Below are 21,963 nucleotides of genomic sequence, written 5' to 3'. Positions count from 1 at the left end.
TTGTGAGCATTTGCAGAACTGAAGGTGTCAGAATAAACTCAAAACGTGTGATCGTTGTCATTGGTGAATCTGGTGAATGGTGAAACAGCTGTATTGTCATCAAAGCTGCACAGAATGAGGCAGCCGACTGATCTCAAATCGCTCTCAAGGTATTTTGATAACATACATACATCACATTGATGTGGTGTCTGTGCCATTTTACACCAGACAAAAAAATTCTAAACAACATGCACTTCACGTCAAATGCAGATCGGTCTGTGCAGTGCCTTATGAAGTCAAACTATAGTTATTGAAAAGTAACATTCATCAATCCTGGTTCGTCTTCTTGCCATACTGTTGAAAGAGACCAAGTGATGTCACTTACTGGGTGTATAAAAATATTTATTATTATTATTATTATAAAAAAATAATAACGTGATTCTATTGAATTGAAAAAAACAACAACAACTATGGTTTTGTTGCTGTTGTGTGTAGGTCAGATAATTGTCTAGCTTAAGATGCGGCAGTTCCTATATTAAACATTTCCATTCAGGGGATGTTTCGTATGAACCTAAAGACCCAAGCTAAATAAAATGTCATGCTTTATTAGCCCTGTGTATCGCACTCAATTCAACAGCTTTTAAGTCCCCCAGTAACACAAGGCTGTAAGTCTGGTCTTTTATTTCTAGTGCCTTTAGAGGGCAGCCTGTGATCAAATGACCCTGTATTGTTTCCCTGTCTAGTTTTTAAAGTTATTCTAAAGGAAAGTTGGGCTGCTAATGACAACCATAAGAAAAATAATCATTTACGTCTACATTTACGTTCACGGCATGCGCTTTCCTTGAAAAAAGCATATTGTGCAAGTGGCAATTACCAGAGTGGGTAGCGAACAATCACAATCATTTCCATTTTCGCAACAAGCCCTTGTTTGAAACGTCCATTACCATATATATATTTAAAAGTAAGCTTTGTACCACTTTTAGGGTTAGCATGGGGCGTTGAATCGATGGAAAATAAGCCCTTATTCTTTTCAAGGAACATTTGAGAGACCCTGTATATATTGATCAGACATATCTGGACAAGAAACTAGATAAAACATATTGGTTCCTGTCTGCGTGTGTAAGGAGAGGAGATAGTGTAGTCTTTTTATAGTTGCTCACTAATCTTTTCTTTAATATATGTCTTTTTTTCTTGTGCATTTTTCTTCTTTTATCGTGCTTATATGTGTGAGAGACTGAGCTAAAGAGAGAATGAAAAGGAAAGAAAACTTTGCATTAACCTCAAACTCTCACTGTCTTTCACTGTTACTGAAACAAGTACTGCCATGTCACTTACAGGTTGCAAGGTTGTAGAGGTTTGTTTAACTGGATTTGTTTGACACCTTGCAACCTCTTGCAGGCATTTAATGCTGAGGCAGACCACTATAAATGAGATAAACGATAAAAAGCAAATCAAATCTGAAATTTGGAGACGTCTGTTTCACAGCACAGGAATACTCATTAAGGATTTCACACTTTAACAGCAGCTCTCACTTCGACAGTTGGTGAACAAATGAACTGCCATATACATTTAAGGCCGAGATCACTGTTGGCATGACTGTTTTATGTTAATCTTAGATTCACAGTTCCTTTGGGTAGAGGGTTGGGGGCAAGTTGACCAATCATGGGTTTTTGGAGGTATTAGATTAGTTTATAAGAAGAGTGTGATGGTATTTTTGGATTTTTACAGTGTGAATTAGTGTAAATGTGTACTTAAAGTGACAGCTGAAAGGTAAGAAGGCTCCTTTTGATTGGAAACTTGAAATATTTGTAGTTTTCAAGGGAATTTTTAAAGGGATCATATAATGATAAAACTACTTTGCCTTGATCTTTGTAAGAATTAATTGAGCTATGAAAACAAACTGTAACAAACTGTTTTTTATTTTTTTTTTTATTATTATTATTGAACTTACATTTAAAAATGACTACCCACATTTTCACATTCAGCAATGCTTATTATTCTTTTTCAGAAAGAGGACCTGGATCTGCACATCCTTTCTATAAGATGTTTAGGAAAGCTTAAGTTTATTTTTTAACAACATCTCTGATTTTTCATCACACAAAGATCCAAAGAGGCTTTTACTGAAATACTATAATAGCATCAAATGCATGAATGCAGTTACATTTTTTGCGGTGCAAAAATGTAATTTTATTTATTTTTAGGTTTTCTCATTATGTATGATATCCTATTTGTTGGACTCCATTCAAAATGGTACAATAGATACCCCCAATTGATTTACATTTACACATATAAGCAGTGTTGGGCAGTAACGCGTTACTGTAATTTGATTACTTTTTTAGTAACGGAGTAATTTAACACTTTATAAACAGGTGCAAGCGTATGCAGAGTTTCTATTTAGACTATAACACGTGCTCGCTGCGTTGAGCAATGCAGTGCTGAGAACAGTAACGTGATTAATTTTAAAAGGAGTAATCAGTAATTTGATTACATTTTCAGAGTAACTTGCCCAACACTGCATATAAGTGATACCATATTATACTGACCCCCATTGTTTACACATACCAGTTAATAGCTGATTTGTATGTTGAGCAGACCAATTACTGCAGTGCTGTTTGCTAATTACAGATTGTACCTTTTAACACATTCAAATTAGCTTAATGAGCGAATTGGTTTTGATGGGTAAATCAAAACCGTTCCTCAACATTATGGTTCTGCACTGCTTTGGAGAGAGAGAGAAAGAGAGAAAGACAGACCCCTGGTAAGTACAAAAAAAGCAAACCCATTACTATATTTCATTCGTTCTCTCTTAATTTGCGTATCTTGGCTATTTTAAATCAGCCCTGCATGCAGCTGGTCGTTTGTGAATGTTTGTCTTTTGTATTCACGTTACCCCAGAATCCTTCCTGAAAGCTTGCAATGTAATTAATCTATCACAATGTATTTTTTTCTGACACCACCTCAAAATAAGATTTTATTGGTTTTGTGTAAGAAAAATGTCCATTTATTTTTCATTTACTGTTGTTGTTTTTGTAAACAAAGAAAACTTCAACGAAAACCCTCAAATCAAAATCCCTTTAAATGATGTACAACAGATAATTCATTGTTTTTTTGTTTTGTTTTTAGCCATAATACAGTATTTCTGGAAATTCTATACCTATGATGTAGCTTCAATGACAAATTCTTAAACGCATTTGCTAAAAGACATTGACATACAGTGTGAGACATTGGTACTAATTTTCAACCCATTCAAATGGAGATTATGTTTGTGTTCATGTTTCTGAAGCATAAAATTGCATACATGATGAGTGAAATGTAAGAAACTGCCACACTGCAACCCTGGCCCAAGTAAAAATTCGCTAACGTGACCTGAAACTCAGATACTGGCCTGGGCCCTTTATTTATTGAGCTTTGGTGAGATACTGTAAGTCCAAGCACACTTTGAGAATTCACTATGCATTGCTTGCTTAGAAGCTCTACTCATACATTTATGATTTTTCATTTGAAGCATCCAAGTAGAACTTTCTACAGTTTCGAACTGCTGACAGTTTGACCCAGGAATGCTCCCCTCGAGATTTAGCATTTTCGGTTTTAGTGAGGTGACACTCTTTTGACACAAATTGTACCTTGTGCATGATGGAGAAAAAATAGGATCTTTTCTGAATGTGGCTTATAGCCGAGGTGTGTGTAGACTGCGATGTGAACACAGAAGAGAGGCAGTGGCTGGAAAGATTTCCACTAAACCTGGACTCAAGGCAGAGCAAATATTTGTTGTCTGGTGGTAAACAGGCATCAGTCAGGGTCTCAGACAACACCATTTCCTGTGTAGACTGTGCTTTCTATGTACCAATATCTGTTATCAATCACTAGGACCATTACAAAAAACAGCCTAGTTCTCACCCACCAGAATAAGACTTTCAATATTTTCAATATTTTCAGTTGGGATGATATTTATTTTACAATGTGGTAAATGAATTATTGTGGATTATTGATTAAATTTATTAATTTATTGATTAAATTACAGTTTCCAAAATTTGGCCTTGATCTAGACTCAGGATTTGACAAATTATTGAAATATCATAAAATAATAATAATAAAATGTTATTTAAATATTATTTACAAATGGTATTACTTATGTGGTTAAATGTGCATTTGGACAATGATTATTTATTTATTTATTTTTTATGTGGCACATTTGTCAAGCTTTAGGAGTGTCATGACCAGTTATGTCAGACCAATGAATTAAAATAAAGAATAAAATTGCACCTGTTCTTATTAATTGCCTAAGTACTGTAGATAGCTTCACTTTAAACAATATGCATCACTTTATAATAGCTTTAATTAAATGAATGATCTTTATTGCATTATATAGTGCTTAAGAGATCATTAGACATGCAGTGCTGCTGAAAGCTTCTTGCCTGAGGAACCCGGAAGCACAGATGCCTCTTTTGTGACCTCGCTGTAATTTCATCTATAGATGATAAATGGAATTGAGAAAATTAATTTCCTTCAAAACGTAGTGCCGTATCAACACTTTGTAACCATCACCGTCGTCATGGTTATGTTGTTAAATTACTGGCACATGAAATGGCTTAATAATCTGTATAGTAATTTTAATCCAATTAATTTCTGAAGACATTGTAAAAAGGTGATGACATCATAAAACGCATTACAGCCGCCGTTCATCATTGTGATTTTAAATTATGCCGAGTGATTGCTCTATGATGCGTTGCTTGAGGGACAAAGAACTGATAAAGGACTTTAATTGGCTTGGGCAGCCAAGGCAAAGTAAGAGTGGCCGATGAAGAGAAACCTTACGTGAAACCTTACCTTTCTCAGCTATTGTATGTGACCAGACCCGTACAATCTGACAATGATTTATTCCAATTTAGCTGATAGAGTCTTCATGTTTGGTTCCAGTTATCAGAAGATTTCGGCTTTGAAGTCAAATGCCAGCACTGCATCGTGCATCAGATCAGAGAAAGGAAGTAGATGATGGGAGGCATCTATTGGCTGATGTTGGACATTTGTTCCTGGTGCGCTCTGGGTTTTGAAGCTGCGGTCTGATCATCTGGTTCTGATTGGTCTCTTTGGTGCTTTGCAGTGTGGTTTTGATTGGTCAGTGTTCAGCTGTTGCAAAACCCTGTTGATTTACTCAACATGACAGTATTTGGAGAGATACAGGCCTGTCATTCTTGGCATTACAAACAACCGAGTCTTTTCATGTAGTGTATTTAAATGAATTTGTTCACTTGGATTCATTATTCACGGTTTGGGAACATTATGAATTGCATCTGCCGCTGACGGCGTTTGCATGAGAATTAAATTTTAGTATTTATTTTATTGAGCTGACACATTTCTGTGGCACTGACAGAAATATCTCGCTCTCATAAATATGTTTCATTGCTGGTATAATGTTCAGGGATGACAATGTGCATTATCAGATTGCACACAAGATCGTATCCATTAGATATTAGTTGTGTGTAAAATCGGATTTCAAATTCAAATGTTAACCATTATGTAGTGTTTACTTCATTCGTGCATTGATCCATGAGGAGCCTGTTAAGCATGGACGGGCAGTTGTTTTTCTTCTTTGTATGTGTGTGTGCATGCTTGCATATGAAATAAGTGCAAAGTGTGTGATGAATATATTAAACCCTATAACAACATAAGCGTGGGAAGCTCATCAATCAGCCTTACAGAATTACTTTAATTTGAAGCTTTGCATGGCTATATGCTCTCATGAATAAAGGATTTAACTTTGTCATGAGCTGGAACGTGTTTTAACAGAACGTGCAAACGTCCCACGCAGTTTGTCCGTTTATATAAAGGCGCCCACCTTCGAGCCAGCTGTTTAAAACGTTCTCAGTCACACATGGGCAGCTGACATGACCTGTAATTTTACAGTCTTTAAGGAAAAAGGCTACTAATTTTTTCCTCTTAATTGAGATTGGTTTTTTAATTCTAATTTTGTGTCATATCTATTTTTTAGCACTTAAATGTACAATTTCACTGAGTTGTGACTGTTCTCATCGCTTGTGAAATTATGAATTTCATTTTAATGCAGTTTAAATGTATTGCAATTATCTTTTTTAAAATGAGTGGTCATTCATTTACATATTGCCCTAGAGATTAAACAAGTCTATATTGTTTTTTGACCAATTATTAGTCTTGTGGAGTGAGTAAATAAATAAATAAATAAATAAATAATGAATATGTATGTGATTTTTGAAATGGAACAGTTTATTAAACCTATAGAAAAAAACATTTAAAAAAATTAGTGGAGTTTCTTTCTTTTTTTTCTTTCTTTCTTTTTTCCTTTTGATTATATTATTTGATACATGCAGCTTCTATGGCTCACATAGTATGCATATAAGTATCAGTTGTTATTCTATATCTCCCAATAATATGTCTTATTTGTGAAATTATGAATTTCATTTTAATGCAGTTTAAATGTATTGCAATTATCTTTTTTAAAATGAGTGGTCATTCATTTACATATTGCCCTAAAGATTAAACAAGTCTATATTGTTTTTTGACCAATTATTAGTCTTGTGGAGTGAGTAAATAAATAAATAAATAGTGGAGTTTCTTTCTTTTTTTTCTTTCTTTCTTTTTTCCTTTTGATTATATTATTTGATACATGCAGCTTCTATGGCTCACATAGTATGCATATAAGTATCAGTTGTCATTCTATATCTCCCAATAATATGTCTTATTTAGGAGATATTATCAAAGCTCTGTAGTTTTTATTGTGGGGGACAAAACATGCAATGCAATACAGTAGCTATGTTTCTATTCACATATTTTTATGTGCATTTTTGGATATCAGATAAATAAACACTGGATGGAAATGCCAGGATGTGCATAAAACCTTAACATGTGCATTAAAGACGTATGTGCTCAATTGATGCAGATAATTTTTATTATCCAAAAAGAAAACGTGCATTAACTATAATGCAAACACATTTACCAAATACATTCCTTGATACAAAAAAAAAAAAAAAAACCTTTTTTGTGACTTTGCCTAAACAGATCATGTGATTAGATTCTAAAATGTCTGAGCCAAAGTCTGTCATCAAAACGATTTAGTTACCTCCCAGAACTGTCTCACACGATTGCATTCCCAAACATCGTCCACCTCCAAATGCAAAATAACATGACAGTTTATTGCGTTTCGTCTGCACTGTGAGGCGCAAGTCATTTATTATGTAGGAAAAAAGAGTCACAGGCTTCCCCAGTTGCAACAACATTCATTTTTATTATTAATAATGTATGCCAGTTTCCCAGGAAGTGATGATTTTGTTCACATGGGATGGAAACGGTGCTTTATTTGCTAATGTTTTATGCTATATTCTAATTTTCCGCACAAGCTAAGTTTACAACTTTGGATGGAAAAATAGCTAATAATGATTGAGAAATGTACAAATAAACGTCCCTTAAAAGCCTGATGTATCATATTTGATATATTTTAACATGATTTTTCTGAAAAATGATAGATGGATAATCAAGTAAACCTAAATAATTTCAGTCCAGTAAGTATTCATCTTGAAATATTGCTAAAAATCGTCTCTGGGTTACGTATGTAACCATGGTTCCCCGAGGGAACGAGACGCTGCGTCTCTTTGCCATACTCCCTGCATCCCTGCAGGCGCTACTTCATCGAAGCTGGTTTGCGCCCGGCCGGATGCGCTTTTTTGCTTTCTGGTGCTTACGTCACCCTGCTCGTGACGTCTCGCTGCTCCATTGGACGGATTTGACACGTGCTTCAGAACGCGGGCACGCAAGGGCGTTCCCAAAGCGATCTCGACGCAGCTCGAGTTCCTGAAGGGGAACGTCTCTGGGTTACGTATGTACCCATGGTTCCCCGAGGGAACGAGACGCTGCGTCTCTTTGCCATACTCCCTGCATCCCTGCAGGCGCTACTTCATCGAAGCTGGTTTGCGCCCGGCCGGATGCGCTTTTTTGCTTTCTGGTGCTTACGTCACCCTGCTCGTGACGTCTCGCTGCTCCATTGGACGGATTTGACACGTGCTTCAGAACGCGGGCACGCAAGGGCGTTCCCAAAGCGATCTCGACGCAGCTCGAGTTCCTGAAGGGGAACGTCTCTGGGTTACGTATGTACCCATGGTTCCCCGAGGGAACGAGACGCTGCGTCTCTTTGCCATACTCCCTGCATCCCTGCAGGCGCTACTTCATCGAAGCTGGTTTGCGCCCGGCCGGATGCGCTTTTTTGCTTTCTGGTGCTTACGTCACCCTGCTCGTGACGTCTCGCTGCTCCATTGGACGGATTTGACACGTGCTTCAGAACGCGGGCACGCAAGGGCGTTCCCAAAGCGATCTCGACGCAGCTCGAGTTCCTGAAGGGGAACGTCTCTGGGTTACGTATGTACCCATGGTTCCCCGAGGGAACGAGACGCTGCGTCTCTTTGCCATACTCCCTGCATCCCTGCAGGCGCTACTTCATCGAAGCTGGTTTGCGCCCGGCCGGATGCGCTTTTTTGCTTTCTGGTGCTTACGTCACCCTGCTCGTGACGTCTCGCTGCTCCATTGGACGGATTTGACACGTGCTTCAGAACGCGGGCACGCAAGGGCGTTCCCAAAGCGATCTCGACGCAGCTCGAGTTCCTGAAGGGGAACGTCTCTGGGTTACGTATGTACCCATGGTTCCCCGAGGGAACGAGACGCTGCGTCTCTTTGCCATACTCCCTGCATCCCTGCAGGCGCTACTTCATCGAAGCTGGTTTGCGCCCGGCCGGATGCGCTTTTTTGCTTTCTGGTGCTTACGTCACCCTGCTCGTGACGTCTCGCTGCTCCATTGGACGGATTTGACACGTGCTTCAGAACGCGGGCACGCAAGGGCGTTCCCAAAGCGATCTCGACGCAGCTCGAGTTCCTGAAGGGGAACGTCTCTGGGTTACGTATGTACCCATGGTTCCCCGAGGGAACGAGACGCTGCGTCTCTTTGCCATACTCCCTGCATCCCTGCAGGCGCTACTTCATCGAAGCTGGTTTGCGCCCGGCCGGATGCGCTTTTTTGCTTTCTGGTGCTTACGTCACCCTGCTCGTGACGTCTCGCTGCTCCATTGGACGGATTTGACACGTGCTTCAGAACGCGGGCACGCAAGGGCGTTCCCAAAGCGATCTCGACGCAGCTCGAGTTCCTGAAGGGGAACGTCTCTGGGTTACGTATGTACCCATGGTTCCCCGAGGGAACGAGACGCTGCGTCTCTTTGCCATACTCCCTGCATCCCTGCAGGCGCTACTTCATCGAAGCTGGTTTGCGCCCGGCCGGATGCGCTTTTTTGCTTTCTGGTGCTTACGTCACCCTGCTCGTGACGTCTCGCTGCTCCATTGGACGGATTTGACACGTGCTTCAGAACGCGGGCACGCAAGGGCGTTCCCAAAGCGATCTCGACGCAGCTCGAGTTCCTGAAGGGGAACGTCTCTGGGTTACGTATGTACCCATGGTTCCCCGAGGGAACGAGACGCTGCGTCTCTTTGCCATACTCCCTGCATCCCTGCAGGCGCTACTTCATCGAAGCTGGTTTGCGCCCGGCCGGATGCGCTTTTTTGCTTTCTGGTGCTTACGTCACCCTGCTCGTGACGTCTCGCTGCTCCATTGGACGGATTTGACACGTGCTTCAGAACGCGGGCACGCAAGGGCGTTCCCAAAGCGATCTCGACGCAGCTCGAGTTCCTGAAGGGGAACGTCTCTGGGTTACGTATGTACCCATGGTTCCCCGAGGGAACGAGACGCTGCGTCTCTTTGCCATACTCCCTGCATCCCTGCAGGCGCTACTTCATCGAAGCTGGTTTGCGCCCGGCCGGATGCGCTTTTTTGCTTTCTGGTGCTTACGTCACCCTGCTCGTGACGTCTCGCTGCTCCATTGGACGGATTTGACACGTGCTTCAGAACGCGGGCACGCAAGGGCGTTCCCAAAGCGATCTCGACGCAGCTCGAGTTCCTGAAGGGGAACGTCTCTGGGTTACGTATGTACCCATGGTTCCCCGAGGGAACGAGACGCTGCGTCTCTTTGCCATACTCCCTGCATCCCTGCAGGCGCTACTTCATCGAAGCTGGTTTGCGCCCGGCCGGATGCGCTTTTTTGCTTTCTGGTGCTTACGTCACCCTGCTCGTGACGTCTCGCTGCTCCATTGGACGGATTTGACACGTGCTTCAGAACGCGGGCACGCAAGGGCGTTCCCAAAGCGATCTCGACGCAGCTCGAGTTCCTGAAGGGGAACGTCTCTGGGTTACGTATGTACCCATGGTTCCCCGAGGGAACGAGACGCTGCGTCTCTTTGCCATACTCCCTGCATCCCTGCAGGCGCTACTTCATCGAAGCTGGTTTGCGCCCGGCCGGATGCGCTTTTTTGCTTTCTGGTGCTTACGTCACCCTGCTCGTGACGTCTCGCTGCTCCATTGGACGGATTTGACACGTGCTTCAGAACGCGGGCACGCAAGGGCGTTCCCAAAGCGATCTCGACGCAGCTCGAGTTCCTGAAGGGGAAATAAAAGTTATTCTTACATTTACTTTTAAAAAATCAGTAACGATTTCACAGCAAAAAGACATGTGTATCACAACCTGTGGGTGGATATTTTTACAGATATGCTTTTACTTGCTGAAAAAGTATAAACTGTCAATTAGACAACAGAATGCATGAAGAAGATAAAGTAGTAAAGTTTATCAAAGATAGTATTGATAATTTAGAGGTCTTAGAAATTGCATATCAAAAATGTTAATTTCTATTAATTTCTAGAGTTAATAGGCTTATATATATATATATAACTTTGATGTATTGCAATCTTTTACCCATACAATTCTGAATGTGCAACTAGTGCTGAATTTTCTGCTTTACTTCATTACAGAGCCTTCAAAATAGAGTTGAGCATTGGCACATTCCAGTAAAAATAATATGATTCTGACATATGACGCAATAGTGCAACCTGAGTTTGAGTCCCGGCTCATGGTCATTTCTCGATCCCATTCCTCTCTATCCTGTCCAGTTGTTTCCTGTCTTTCTCTGAACTGTCCTCTTATAATGAAGGCAGCAAGGCCAAAAATATAGCCTAAAAATTGTACCATGCTAGTGTGCCTTGGTTAGCAGTCAGTGTCTAAATAAATAAATTATGAGGAAAAAGATGGACTCTTACTGTGAGGATATCAACAGTGAGAATAACATATTGCAATACTTTGAAATACTGAGGGAAAAAAATTAATTCATCCCTATTACGTCCAACATAGACTGAAACCATTGAGACTGGTCAGGAAAACAGATGTAGACGGTCATGAACAGTTTGAAACTTCATTTATGATTGTCATATCTCACCTCAGTCTTACATAGATCCCACCTGGACAGATTCGGCCAGGTCTACCTGCTGGTTTATGTTGTAGAAAAGGTCACCATGAGGAGCTAATGGCCATCATCACTGTGCCAAATTAAGGCTCATTAGATGGACCACATCCCGTGGGCGCTCGGTCTTACATCAGCACAAAGAAAGCCATTTTGACCTACAATGATTGCCTTGATTGCACCATCCTCTGCTTGCAACAGAACGGCTTGAATTCCCGATTCATTTGAGAATGTTTTTGATAAATGAATGTCCCTGTAAGATAAATTACTTGTCTGTCGTAGCACAAAATGTAATGTAACAGAGAGGGGGTGAAACTGGAAAGTGATGTATGTCCTTCATTGGACACAGAACATTTAGTTTTTATTAAGAGTTTAACACGTACACAATACATTAGTGGAGGTTCAATAGCCATAGCTTTGCTTCTCAGTGTATTTCACCCTGATGAATTAGCAACTCAGCACACCATGTAAAATGACAAAAGGAAATGAGCAGAGCAGCATTATTATGACGTGTTGCACCAGGCCTGGCGAGGCTGGGTAATGTCTTCGTGTGGAGGCTTGACGTTTATTACTTTGGCTAATGTTACCTGTGTGACCCGGGTTGTGGTTTTCTGCAGGGTGAGATGAGGAAGGCGCTGGAAATGTCAGCGTTAGCCTTGTTGTTTCATTAGAATTTGCGCTCTGTGCCACTGGCCCGTTGTGATAGAAAATGTCATAAACAGCCAGTCTTCTAGCCATTGATAATTAGTTTGTGAATATCACAAATTAGCTTAATTATGTGACATTGTGAGACCTCCTTTCTACGAAGTGTATAATTGTTTAAAGATTCTGTAAGTGATTTTTGTTTTGATGTGTCTGTGTGTATGTTTGTTAAATGTTCTGTACAGAAAATTGTGTAGACATGTCAAGCAACCTGATTTCATATATATAATAAATATTAAAAATATATTAAACACACACACACACACACACAGTTAACTGAATAAAGCTAAATATAAAATATATAATAAAAATAAATATAACACACACACACACACAAACAAAATTACATTTAAATATCACATATATAAACCAATTACAAATAGTTTTCGTTAGAAAGCTTAAATATAAAAAAATAAATGAAAAAATGTGAGAGCATGAAAACAAAAATGAACAAAAAAAAAATTAGAAATGTTGAGTTGGTAGCTAACTGAAATAAAATAAGTTTGTTGAAGTGCTAAAATTAACACTAAACACTAAAACACAAACGTTTTTTTTTATTTCAATTTAATGTCAATTTTTTAATTGACAATGATAATAGGACATTACTAATAATATATACAAATAAAAGCTAATTTAAAATATTAATAAATAAAATTAAAAGTACATAAATAATACTAAAATAACACTAGTTTGAAGTTTGTAAAAATGGTTGAACGTCTGAAAACACTTACAGCACATTTGGCTCAGTGTGTAAATAATACACTGACTTTGTTTCTAAAAGTAATTTTCAGGGTGTGATATCCTGAGGATCTCAAAACTTCCTGTGATGTGTAATCTATAACATTGTGCGATTTATGTTTTCTTGATGTATTGTTCAATATTAATCCTCAGAGAAAGCATCCAAGCAGTCTATCATTGCTATTGTTACCGAATGCAACCTGTAACGGCAGGTGAAAATATACACTCTCAACTTCATAACGAATATAATTTAATGTCATTCGCACCCTCAACTGGCCCTTTACCAAACTTGATTGTGTTTTCCTGATGATGAGCATCTGTGCAAGCATTCCAAGGTTGTTAAATTCAGATGAAATCAGAATTGAAGCTGTTGGGAATTTAATTCCTTCTGTTTTTGCTTTAAGAAAATCTACGGTATATGCAAGCAAGTGATGCTTCATGGCTTTGACGTCATGTTTGCTATTTGCACTTAACAAGTGTTTCCATTGAGTCTAAAAACAGAACAAAACCGTAATGAGAAACATGCAGAGGGAATAACTAATTAGCAAAAGTGATCACTTTAAAAATTGAGTTCAGTTCTGAAGGCTATCAGACATGTTGTGTGTGTGTGTGTGTGTGTGTGTGTGTTTGTGTATGATGTACAATGGTGTGGGACCTCCAGTATGAAGAGGGAATAAACAGCCAGCTGAGGCTGCTTGATTGCTCTGGATTGTGGGCGGAAAAGGATAAATTAGCAATTCATTCTTAATTACAAAGACCAGAAAAACACTGCAGCTAACAAATGAAGCAACAAAATTACTGATAGGGGTGCGCTCTGTTTCTGCGCTGCGCTAAAGAATCGTTCTCCCGCAAGTCGCAGGGCCAAGCTCTGATTAATGATGATTTCTCATTGAATCTCTCCAAACATTTATGAATCCAACCGCCTCGATGCTCCTTCCATAAATCCACGCGGGGGAGAAACATTTCCACCCACAAAGTCACGCAGATCTTTGATCCATAAACAGCGACGCGTACCCACCTGATCACGCTACCGGGGGTCGTCGGAATAGAGAGCCAGTTTGTCTCACATTTAATGCAGCCTATTTGCGAAGGCGGTTGTCAGTCAGTGAATGGCTGGCAGTCAAGTCACCGCATTCGGCCCGGCCGTAATAAAGAGTTGAGTTAAAGCCCTGGATACAGGGCCTGCCGAGCGTGTTTTGAAGTGCCATGGTCATTCAGCAAGAGGGATTTATGGCCTGCGGTCCATCAGCTCTGATCTTAAAAGGCTGTGATTAACAGCAGAGAGAGTAGAGATGGGATTCAGCACTGCTGTAGGCAAACCCTGACAAGGCCATACCACTCAGAAGCTTTTTACTCTGCCTGTTAACAAGGGGACTCACTCTCTCTTACACACACACATTGTTTTTCTATGTGGGGTGGAATATAGTAGCATATGTCTCTTTCAGGACAGAATAAGACCTTATTCAGATGCTCTTGAACCTATTTTTTTTAGCCCATATCATCTGAACTGTGTCTTGAAATTGATTGATATTTAAATTGACTGATATTTAATTCTGATTATTTAAATCTATAGATCTAAATATGTATTTAAATCTGACTACAATGCCTATTTAATATCTCTTGTGAGAATAATAAACTACTGTATTTAATCATATGTCCTTCATAAAAACATAAGTATAACTATTTCGGGTCCCAGTAAGTCCAGGTGTAAAAATATGATTAATGTAATGATTTTTTATATGCTAAAATGTTATATACTATATGTGTGTGTGTGTGTGTTTGTGTGAACTATAAACTATTTCATCATGTCCTTCATTTAAAAAAGAAAAGTTATTTGGGGTATCAGAGACTCCAGGTGTAAAAATATGATTAAATGTGATTAACTTTTACACACTAAAAATGTTATTGATGAAAAAAGTTGAAAGCAAACAGAAGCAATGTTACTGCATTGGATTAGAGTCTCATTTATGTGTATTTATCCCAGTGAATTTGGTATTGACACTCTTAAGTTGTTTAAACGTTTTATACATTTATTTCTCGTAATTTAATGTTCAGTTATTGAAATTACATTTTAGATCAGTTTCTCATTATGACATGAGTTGCTTACAATATTTATCAAACCTAGCAAAGTCAGTACACTCTAATTAATATTCATGGGTTAACCCTGCACGTGTCATAATGCACATGCACACGTTCGGCATCACTGACCCTACTTTGTCTTGAAATATGATCCCATGCCACTCAGGCAAAAGCAAGCACTTTTAACAGCATGTCATTAGCATGATCTCCCAGACCTGCTGTAGCGGAGACGTTTTGTCAGCTGTGTTTGGCAGAATATCTGTGTTCTACCAAATACGGATGCACAAGATTAGTATTGCACTCAGGTGCGTGTCAAAAGCAATCTGTCCGCTCACAGGGTTCGGAGTATGAAATTAAATAAGATACGCTCATTATCTCTTTGCACTACTAAAAGGTTTCAGGCATCGGAACAACTACAACCTGTCTCTAAAGTTTTATCTCACTTGCTTTCACAGGTGGAGAGCATGCGGCCACTGTAACGCATCCACTTCCTGCGGCCTTCTCCGACCTGCTGCCACACTTCCTGTTGGAGCCTGATAATGTTTATATCGTTAAGAACAAGCCAGTGACCCTCACCTGCCGCTCAACCCCTGCCACTCAGATCTACTTCAAGTGCAACGGCGAATGGGTTCACCAGGATCAGCACTTGATCGAGCGTGACGTGGACCCTGCCACAGGTAGACACTCTCAACACTCTCTCCGAGGTTGACAATAAAGCCGGCTGACCCGCAGCATTTATAAAATGACACTGGAATACAGGAGAGCCTATAAAGGATGCTTTCTAGATGTGATGCTCTTTCTTCTTCTGTAGTATAGCACAAACTACAAGGACTTCCTTCAAAGCAATTTTCAAAATGTCTTCTGCCCATATCATGAACAGGGCTTGCTTTGTGCTCAGGGATTGGTCTGTTGCATTAGTATCATGAAGGGCTGGATAAATTTGGATGTTTCTTGGTTTTTGTAGCAGAGGCAGCAATATTAATAATTAATCTGCAACAAATGTCAATTTTGTAATCTATTAATAATATAATTTAATAATAAAGCCAAAATCCTTTGCTTTACAGTGAATTTACCATAGTTACAAGATGTTGCTATGCATATGGAAAGCTTTGATAAAACTGCAGGAACAGCAGTGTTATATAAGTCTAATGTTCTGTTCTATTTATGAATAGTAATCATTTAGCTTAACCATAGGCTGTTCATGGTTGCCAAGCAACATTATTGTCAAAGTTCATTCTGTAAACTTGGCAAACTAATTTGTAGGTATTAGGCTAAACATTGGTATACGATGACGTCATAATCTCTACAGGGGCAATATAGGGTCAGATGTTCTCGTATGAATAGCTTAATGAACAATATTGGCCTTAAATAATGTATTGTAACCTAATGAAGAGTTTGTGACCCATGATAAATGATAACAGATTGAAAGCCAGATGTTCTTTACTGACATATTAGGTTATCACGTGCAATGACTGCAGAAATGACCTTATATTTGACAGGAGAAACTGTGCGAAGTCGAGCGGCTCCACAAAATGAAAGGTAATATTTGAATAGAGTAAATCAAACAACGCAAAGGTATCGGACCATTATCAGAATTACCGAATGCTTGTTTGGCATGTTTGGTGAACGACACCATATATTCGGAATCATTTTCGCTTTTAGTTAATATCTTGTAAAAAAAAAAGCTAAAATCAAAAGTCTGAAATGAAGCTGTCTTGCGCTATTATACAGGCTATGACCCCCATAGCACACATTTATCATTTTACGTTTCATTTTAAATTCTTTAATTAATCTCTTTTTCTGTTTATTTTAGCTGCTTAATATATTTTGGCTGTTAATTCAATTGTAACATTGCCATTAATTTGAACGTTTGATGTTGTTGTCACTGTAATTACATTTCAAACAGCTGTTGCTAGCTCTCTAATTTGGTTGCCACCAGTTTTGTTTTACATCTCTTTATATCACTTATTGTCACGTCTCATTTGCTCTATAATTTAGGCTGTAGGAAAATATATCAGATGTTTATCTACCTGTTAGCACATGTGAGGACATGTTCAAGCTGCATGCAGTGCAGTTGGAGTTGCTTTCTCTTAACTTGAACGTTGTTGGCATTGAGCAAGATCGCATACTCTGCAGAATCATATGCAGAAACCTTTTCAGTAGCATTCGGTTATTGCTAATAGCTTAGCATGGGGCAAATGGGTTAAGAAAAGCTCATTTGATTAGCTTGAAGAAGATAACATGCTACATTTTAATCAGGCATTGAGGAAGGCAGTTTTAGAACACTGTCAGGGCATCTGGTGTGAATATAGTGAACAGTCGGTGCTCAGTGCTGTTCTGCGATGCATTCTGGGAATTTCTAGGGAGAGAAAAATGACTGGCTCCCTGGGCAGTATACGTATATTCTATTGTACTAGAGAGTGGATTGAAACAGCTTATATTAATGTTCAAAGATACTGTGTTTCTTGGCAACTATAAACAGCCCCTGCGGTTGGTCCAATGACTTGGCAGAAGAATTGTTTATTATTATTAATATACATTCGTTTTTCATATTGCCTTTGCTGCTATTTTATGAAAACAATAAGTCACTGCCGCATGTCCCAAAATACTTGGTTTTATGTCTTCAAATGTTGCTCAATAAGATTTTAAAGCTGGAACTATCTGTTTTTTTAAATTATTTTAAAACATCAGCATTTAAGTTGAAGTTTCAGTTCGCCCAAACAAGTTATGCATGGTTTCTCTTCAGTTTGCGATTTGTTTCTTGTTTTTAAAGACAGCTTCATGTTGCAGTTCCTCAGACGTTTAATCACTCTCCCCTCTGAGAGCAGTTTAAGAGATGTAGCCAGTGCTGTAGCCGATTTGTTCAGCTGTACTTGTTCTTATGTGGACATGCTGTGTTTTCTGTTATTTCCCTCCGTCTCGTGATTGATTGGGATCTGCTGACAAGTACTCAGCTCGGCTTTCTACAATCATATTGTTCCTAGCGTCAGTAGAATAAAAGAATTTCCTAAAGGGTTTTCTGTGTCTCCCGTTCGCTGTCTTCCCCTCGTTCTCACAGGAGGTGGAGGCGGGGACGGCTCTTCAGCACTCAGCAAGCGGATGTTTATGTGTTTGTTTGACACTCCTTGGCAGAGGCAGCGTAGGACATAGGGATTCACGTCACGCGTGTGCTAGGATTCAGAAGTGATCTGTAACTTAAAACCTCCAATTCACAGCATGACAGCTGATTGGGAGAGCTGACATGCGGATGACATGCTGCGGAGCAGCTGCAACAATTTTCAGGGGAATATTAAAGCATTTCATTATAATAAATTAAAAAATTAAAAACTTTATGAAAAACTTTCGGTTAATTTTGTTTAGTTTAAGTTGAAGCACAAAAATTACTAAATGGAAATAAAATAACTAAAAACTAAAACTGAAACAACAAAAAAAAGTATAAATTAACCTTAAATAGTAATAGGATGAAACAGTATAAAAATTGTATAAAAATAAAAGCTAATTCAAAATATTCATAAAAACATTATTTGTGTATAAATAATAGTAAAATAACACAATTTTCTGTACTGGATATCTGTATTTTCATCCAGTTGTACATTCTCTATTTTTCTTGTTTTTTTTTTCCCCTTCATTTTAGATTTTTACACTGTTTTTAAAGAGCAGGTCATATGGGTTTTTGAAAAATATCTCTTTTGCAGTTTATAACGTAGCTGTCCTTAAATGAAAACAATCTGCAAAGTTGTTAATCAAAAAAGTGCATGATAAATAAAGATATTGTCTCTCAAAAGAGAGTCGATTCTGAATCGCTTTAACGAGTCGTCATATTTTCGAATCGTTTGCCTGTTACCGGTATACATCACTGGGTAACACATTTGCATAATCCCCGCCTGCCCGCGAAATACGAACAGAGTCTGATCTGCCCACAAATTCAATTCAATTCAATTCAAGTTTATTTGTACAGCGCTTTTCACGAATCATTGTGAAATTGCTGTTTATTTTGCTGCACCGGCAGTTATAGGGTTAATGCGGGAGAGACGAGCGAGTTAGTTAGGCTGCTGCGCCTGTGATACAGCTGTTCTGCGTTCTGATTAAAAGTTAAGACACTTTTTTTTTTGTCTGTCATTCTTCAAACATTACAGTAGACATATTTTGGTTTACAAACTGTATTGTTTCATCAGTTAGTCACGTTAGCACTCGGCTAACGTATCCACCATTATTTTTTTAAGTGTTACAGTTAAAGCAGCTAAACTTTAGCTGTGGGCACGATTCGCTTGCATAAGTGTTTTTGTATTTTATGTCATTATTATAAGAACGGATTGGAGCACTATATTATTGTTTTATGTAAAGGTGCTTTGTCAATGGTAGCGCTCGCTAACTTGCTCAAGGTCTCCTCTCTGTGCCAATCACAACAGGCTTGGCCAGCTGACCAATCAGAGCAGAGTAGGCTTATGGAAGGGAGGGGTTTGCCCCGAACTTGCTTGGAACGAATCGTTTCGAAATCATTGGCAAATTACTCTAATATTAAATGTATATTCTGAGAAAATGACAATGTTTTCTGACCTTAGATGCATTTAAACCTGTTGTAGAGGACTCTAACACAATATTAGGACACTTTAAAATACCATATGACCTGCTCTTTAATATATGTTTTAATGTACGTTTTAAGGCTGCTTAAAATATTTGCCCATCATGGTAGTATTTGTAGTACAGAATTAAATTTATGCTGATTAAATAAGAAATTGTGTCCAGACAGGATCATTTTACTATTACTGTATTACAGTAATGAGAATGAGAATGAGATTGTTTCACATTAGAGTGGAAAGTGTGTTTTATTCCATAAAAAAAAGAAAAAAAGATTTGCATTTGTCTTTTTAATTATGGGGTGAAAAATTATTTGTAGATTTCTTAATGAAATTCCCCCCACAATATCAATATGTTATATATCAATACTTTAAAATGTCACAGTCTTCATCATGTTTCTGCCCTCACCATTAAGACTCAGACCGCTCAGTCCTTCTTTCTTATCAGAGTTTCAGTCACTGGTACCTTGAAGCAGTTTGATCTCATTGAAGGATGTTTTAGTTTGCAACTATCAAGTTTTCGACAACTATTTGGTATCTGTCTGCTTGGTGCAAGTCTCCTTTATATCTGCAGCATTTACTTGAATGAAGAATAATGTTGCGATCTGTCCTTCCTCTCCAATGTATCAGTGTCCACTATCGATTCTTTCCTGGGAGTCTATTGGTTCTCATTACTTGTCTCCAGTAACTTATCTCAATTGTTTTTCTCTGGCCAGTTCAAAGCTTCTCCCCTTCTGCTTTAACACACACACACACAGGTTTCTCATCCTCTCGTCTGAGGAAACTAAGCTAAGGCAGGGGAGAGATGAAGACATATCCATTCAAAGAGAAATCAGTGATGACAGTGGTTCCCTTTCATGGGAACTTCGAACTGCGTCCTCTAGGGGTTGAAAATAAATTTCAATGTTACATTTTTCTGATGTGATTTGAAATTTGAAAAGGGAGAAAAAAGTTTGCCAAAATGTGGATTCGAACCCGGGTCGATCGTGTCAAAATGAGCAAGTCACACGTTTTACCATCTGCGCCACTGGAGCTGATGACTGTTGGCTGTCTTTTGTGTAATGTTCACTAGCCGAATCACACGTTGGTGGGCGGAGTTCGTGTAAATAGACTCTGCCAACAAGGCGGGCTATTTGCACTTAGTGTAAATAGACACTCCGAAAAAAATCAAGCCATTTCATGTACTCTTGGGGGCCCCCTGGTGGCCACGGGGCCCTAAGCAGCCCCTTAGTTCACTTATGCCTTGGGCCGGCTCTGGGCAAAAATCAAGCTTAAATGGATTAGACTCACTGTTAAAAAAAAAACCTTTTACAACTTAATGCTGCCTTGAAATTTAAGCTTAGTCAAATTGAAATATGAAGTTGGTGAAAACGTCTTAGGTTACTTATGTAACCATGGTTCCCTGAGTAGGGAACGAGACACTGCGTCCTCTAGGTTTTCTCGCCATGCTGCGGATGCAAGCTTCAGACGAAGAAGTGAATGATGTGTAGCTCCCGTCGCCTATTTATACTATAGTCGCACCGGTAGTGACGTCATGGCTGTCGCCAGCCAACAAGTTGGTGTTTTTTCAATGTATGCTTCAGACACGGGTCACGACGAGGCGTTCCCCATAGCGACCCCTAGAGGACGCAGTGTCTCGTTCCCTACTCAGGGAACCATGGTTACATAAGTAACCTGAGACGATTTGCATGGACCAGACCCGGATGCCGACTGATCCATTACGGCAATATTCTCGTTTAACTAACTGCAGTGTCAGACATAGGCGGGAAAGATTGAAAATGCTTTGGATTGTCCGATTATATTTGATTTGTTGCCTCCAAGAGGCTTTCATAGGAGATGAATATTCTTTTGAACATGATCACTTTTATCTCATACAATCTGTCATACCTGACAACATCTCATTTCCCACTTTTATGGTCATTTGTGGCAACACTTTGAGAGTAATTGTCAAAAAATCTGAAATATGTGTCTCTTTAGAGATAGTTCTTTGGAAAACACACCTCACTGACTATTAGATATGCATTAAATAACATTTTTCCCATGAGCCTCTTTGACTTCTTAGAGATTTTGGTTTTGATTATATGAGATTTTTAATAGAATTTGAATTCATTCATTATAGTTTTGCAGCATGAATTTTTGTTAATATTTTCTTAATCTAATGAAGGTGGATTTGTTTAAGTAAATTAAGTTCCTTTGGATCAGATTCCCTTTTTTTGTTAAATGACCAAATTATAATGATTTTTTGCCATGCCAACATTTTGAGCTTGTTTTCACTGTTCTCGGTTAAAGCTCCTGGGTTCTTACAGACAAACTAAGATGATTAGCACAATCACTTTTAATTGATGAGACAGATTTCTGGCAATTCCAAAGATCTCAGGTAGAAAAGGAGAATTTCAGTGACCCTTTTACCATCTGAATTATAAGGGGAATGCAGGGGCGTAGCCATCATTTCAGAAGTGAGGGGGACAGAAATGTTATATATATATAAAAAAATAAATTAAAAAAATTATATATATATATATATATATATATA

General features: G+C 38.9%; 1 protein-coding gene across 1 annotated transcript in view; it reads left to right on the top strand.

The window, feature by feature from the left end:
• Positions 1 to 21,963, top strand: part of LOC107749761 (netrin receptor UNC5A-like) — a 109,840-nt gene that overhangs the window by 86,558 nt on the left and 1,319 nt on the right. Inside the window, exon 2 of the mRNA XM_016564928.1 lies at positions 15,309 to 15,530. Coding sequence (XP_016420414.1) covers positions 15,309 to 15,530 — 222 coding nt within the window. The remainder of the gene's footprint in view (positions 1 to 15,308; positions 15,531 to 21,963) is intronic.

This window comes from Sinocyclocheilus rhinocerous, unplaced genomic scaffold (genome assembly GCF_001515625.1).
Source record: "Sinocyclocheilus rhinocerous isolate Xijiao unplaced genomic scaffold, SAMN03320098_v1.1 scaffold860, whole genome shotgun sequence".
NCBI lineage: Eukaryota > Metazoa > Chordata > Actinopteri > Cypriniformes > Cyprinidae > Sinocyclocheilus > Sinocyclocheilus rhinocerous.
Note: the sequence above shows the minus strand (reverse complement) of the source record. Positions and strands in the feature narration are given on the sequence as shown.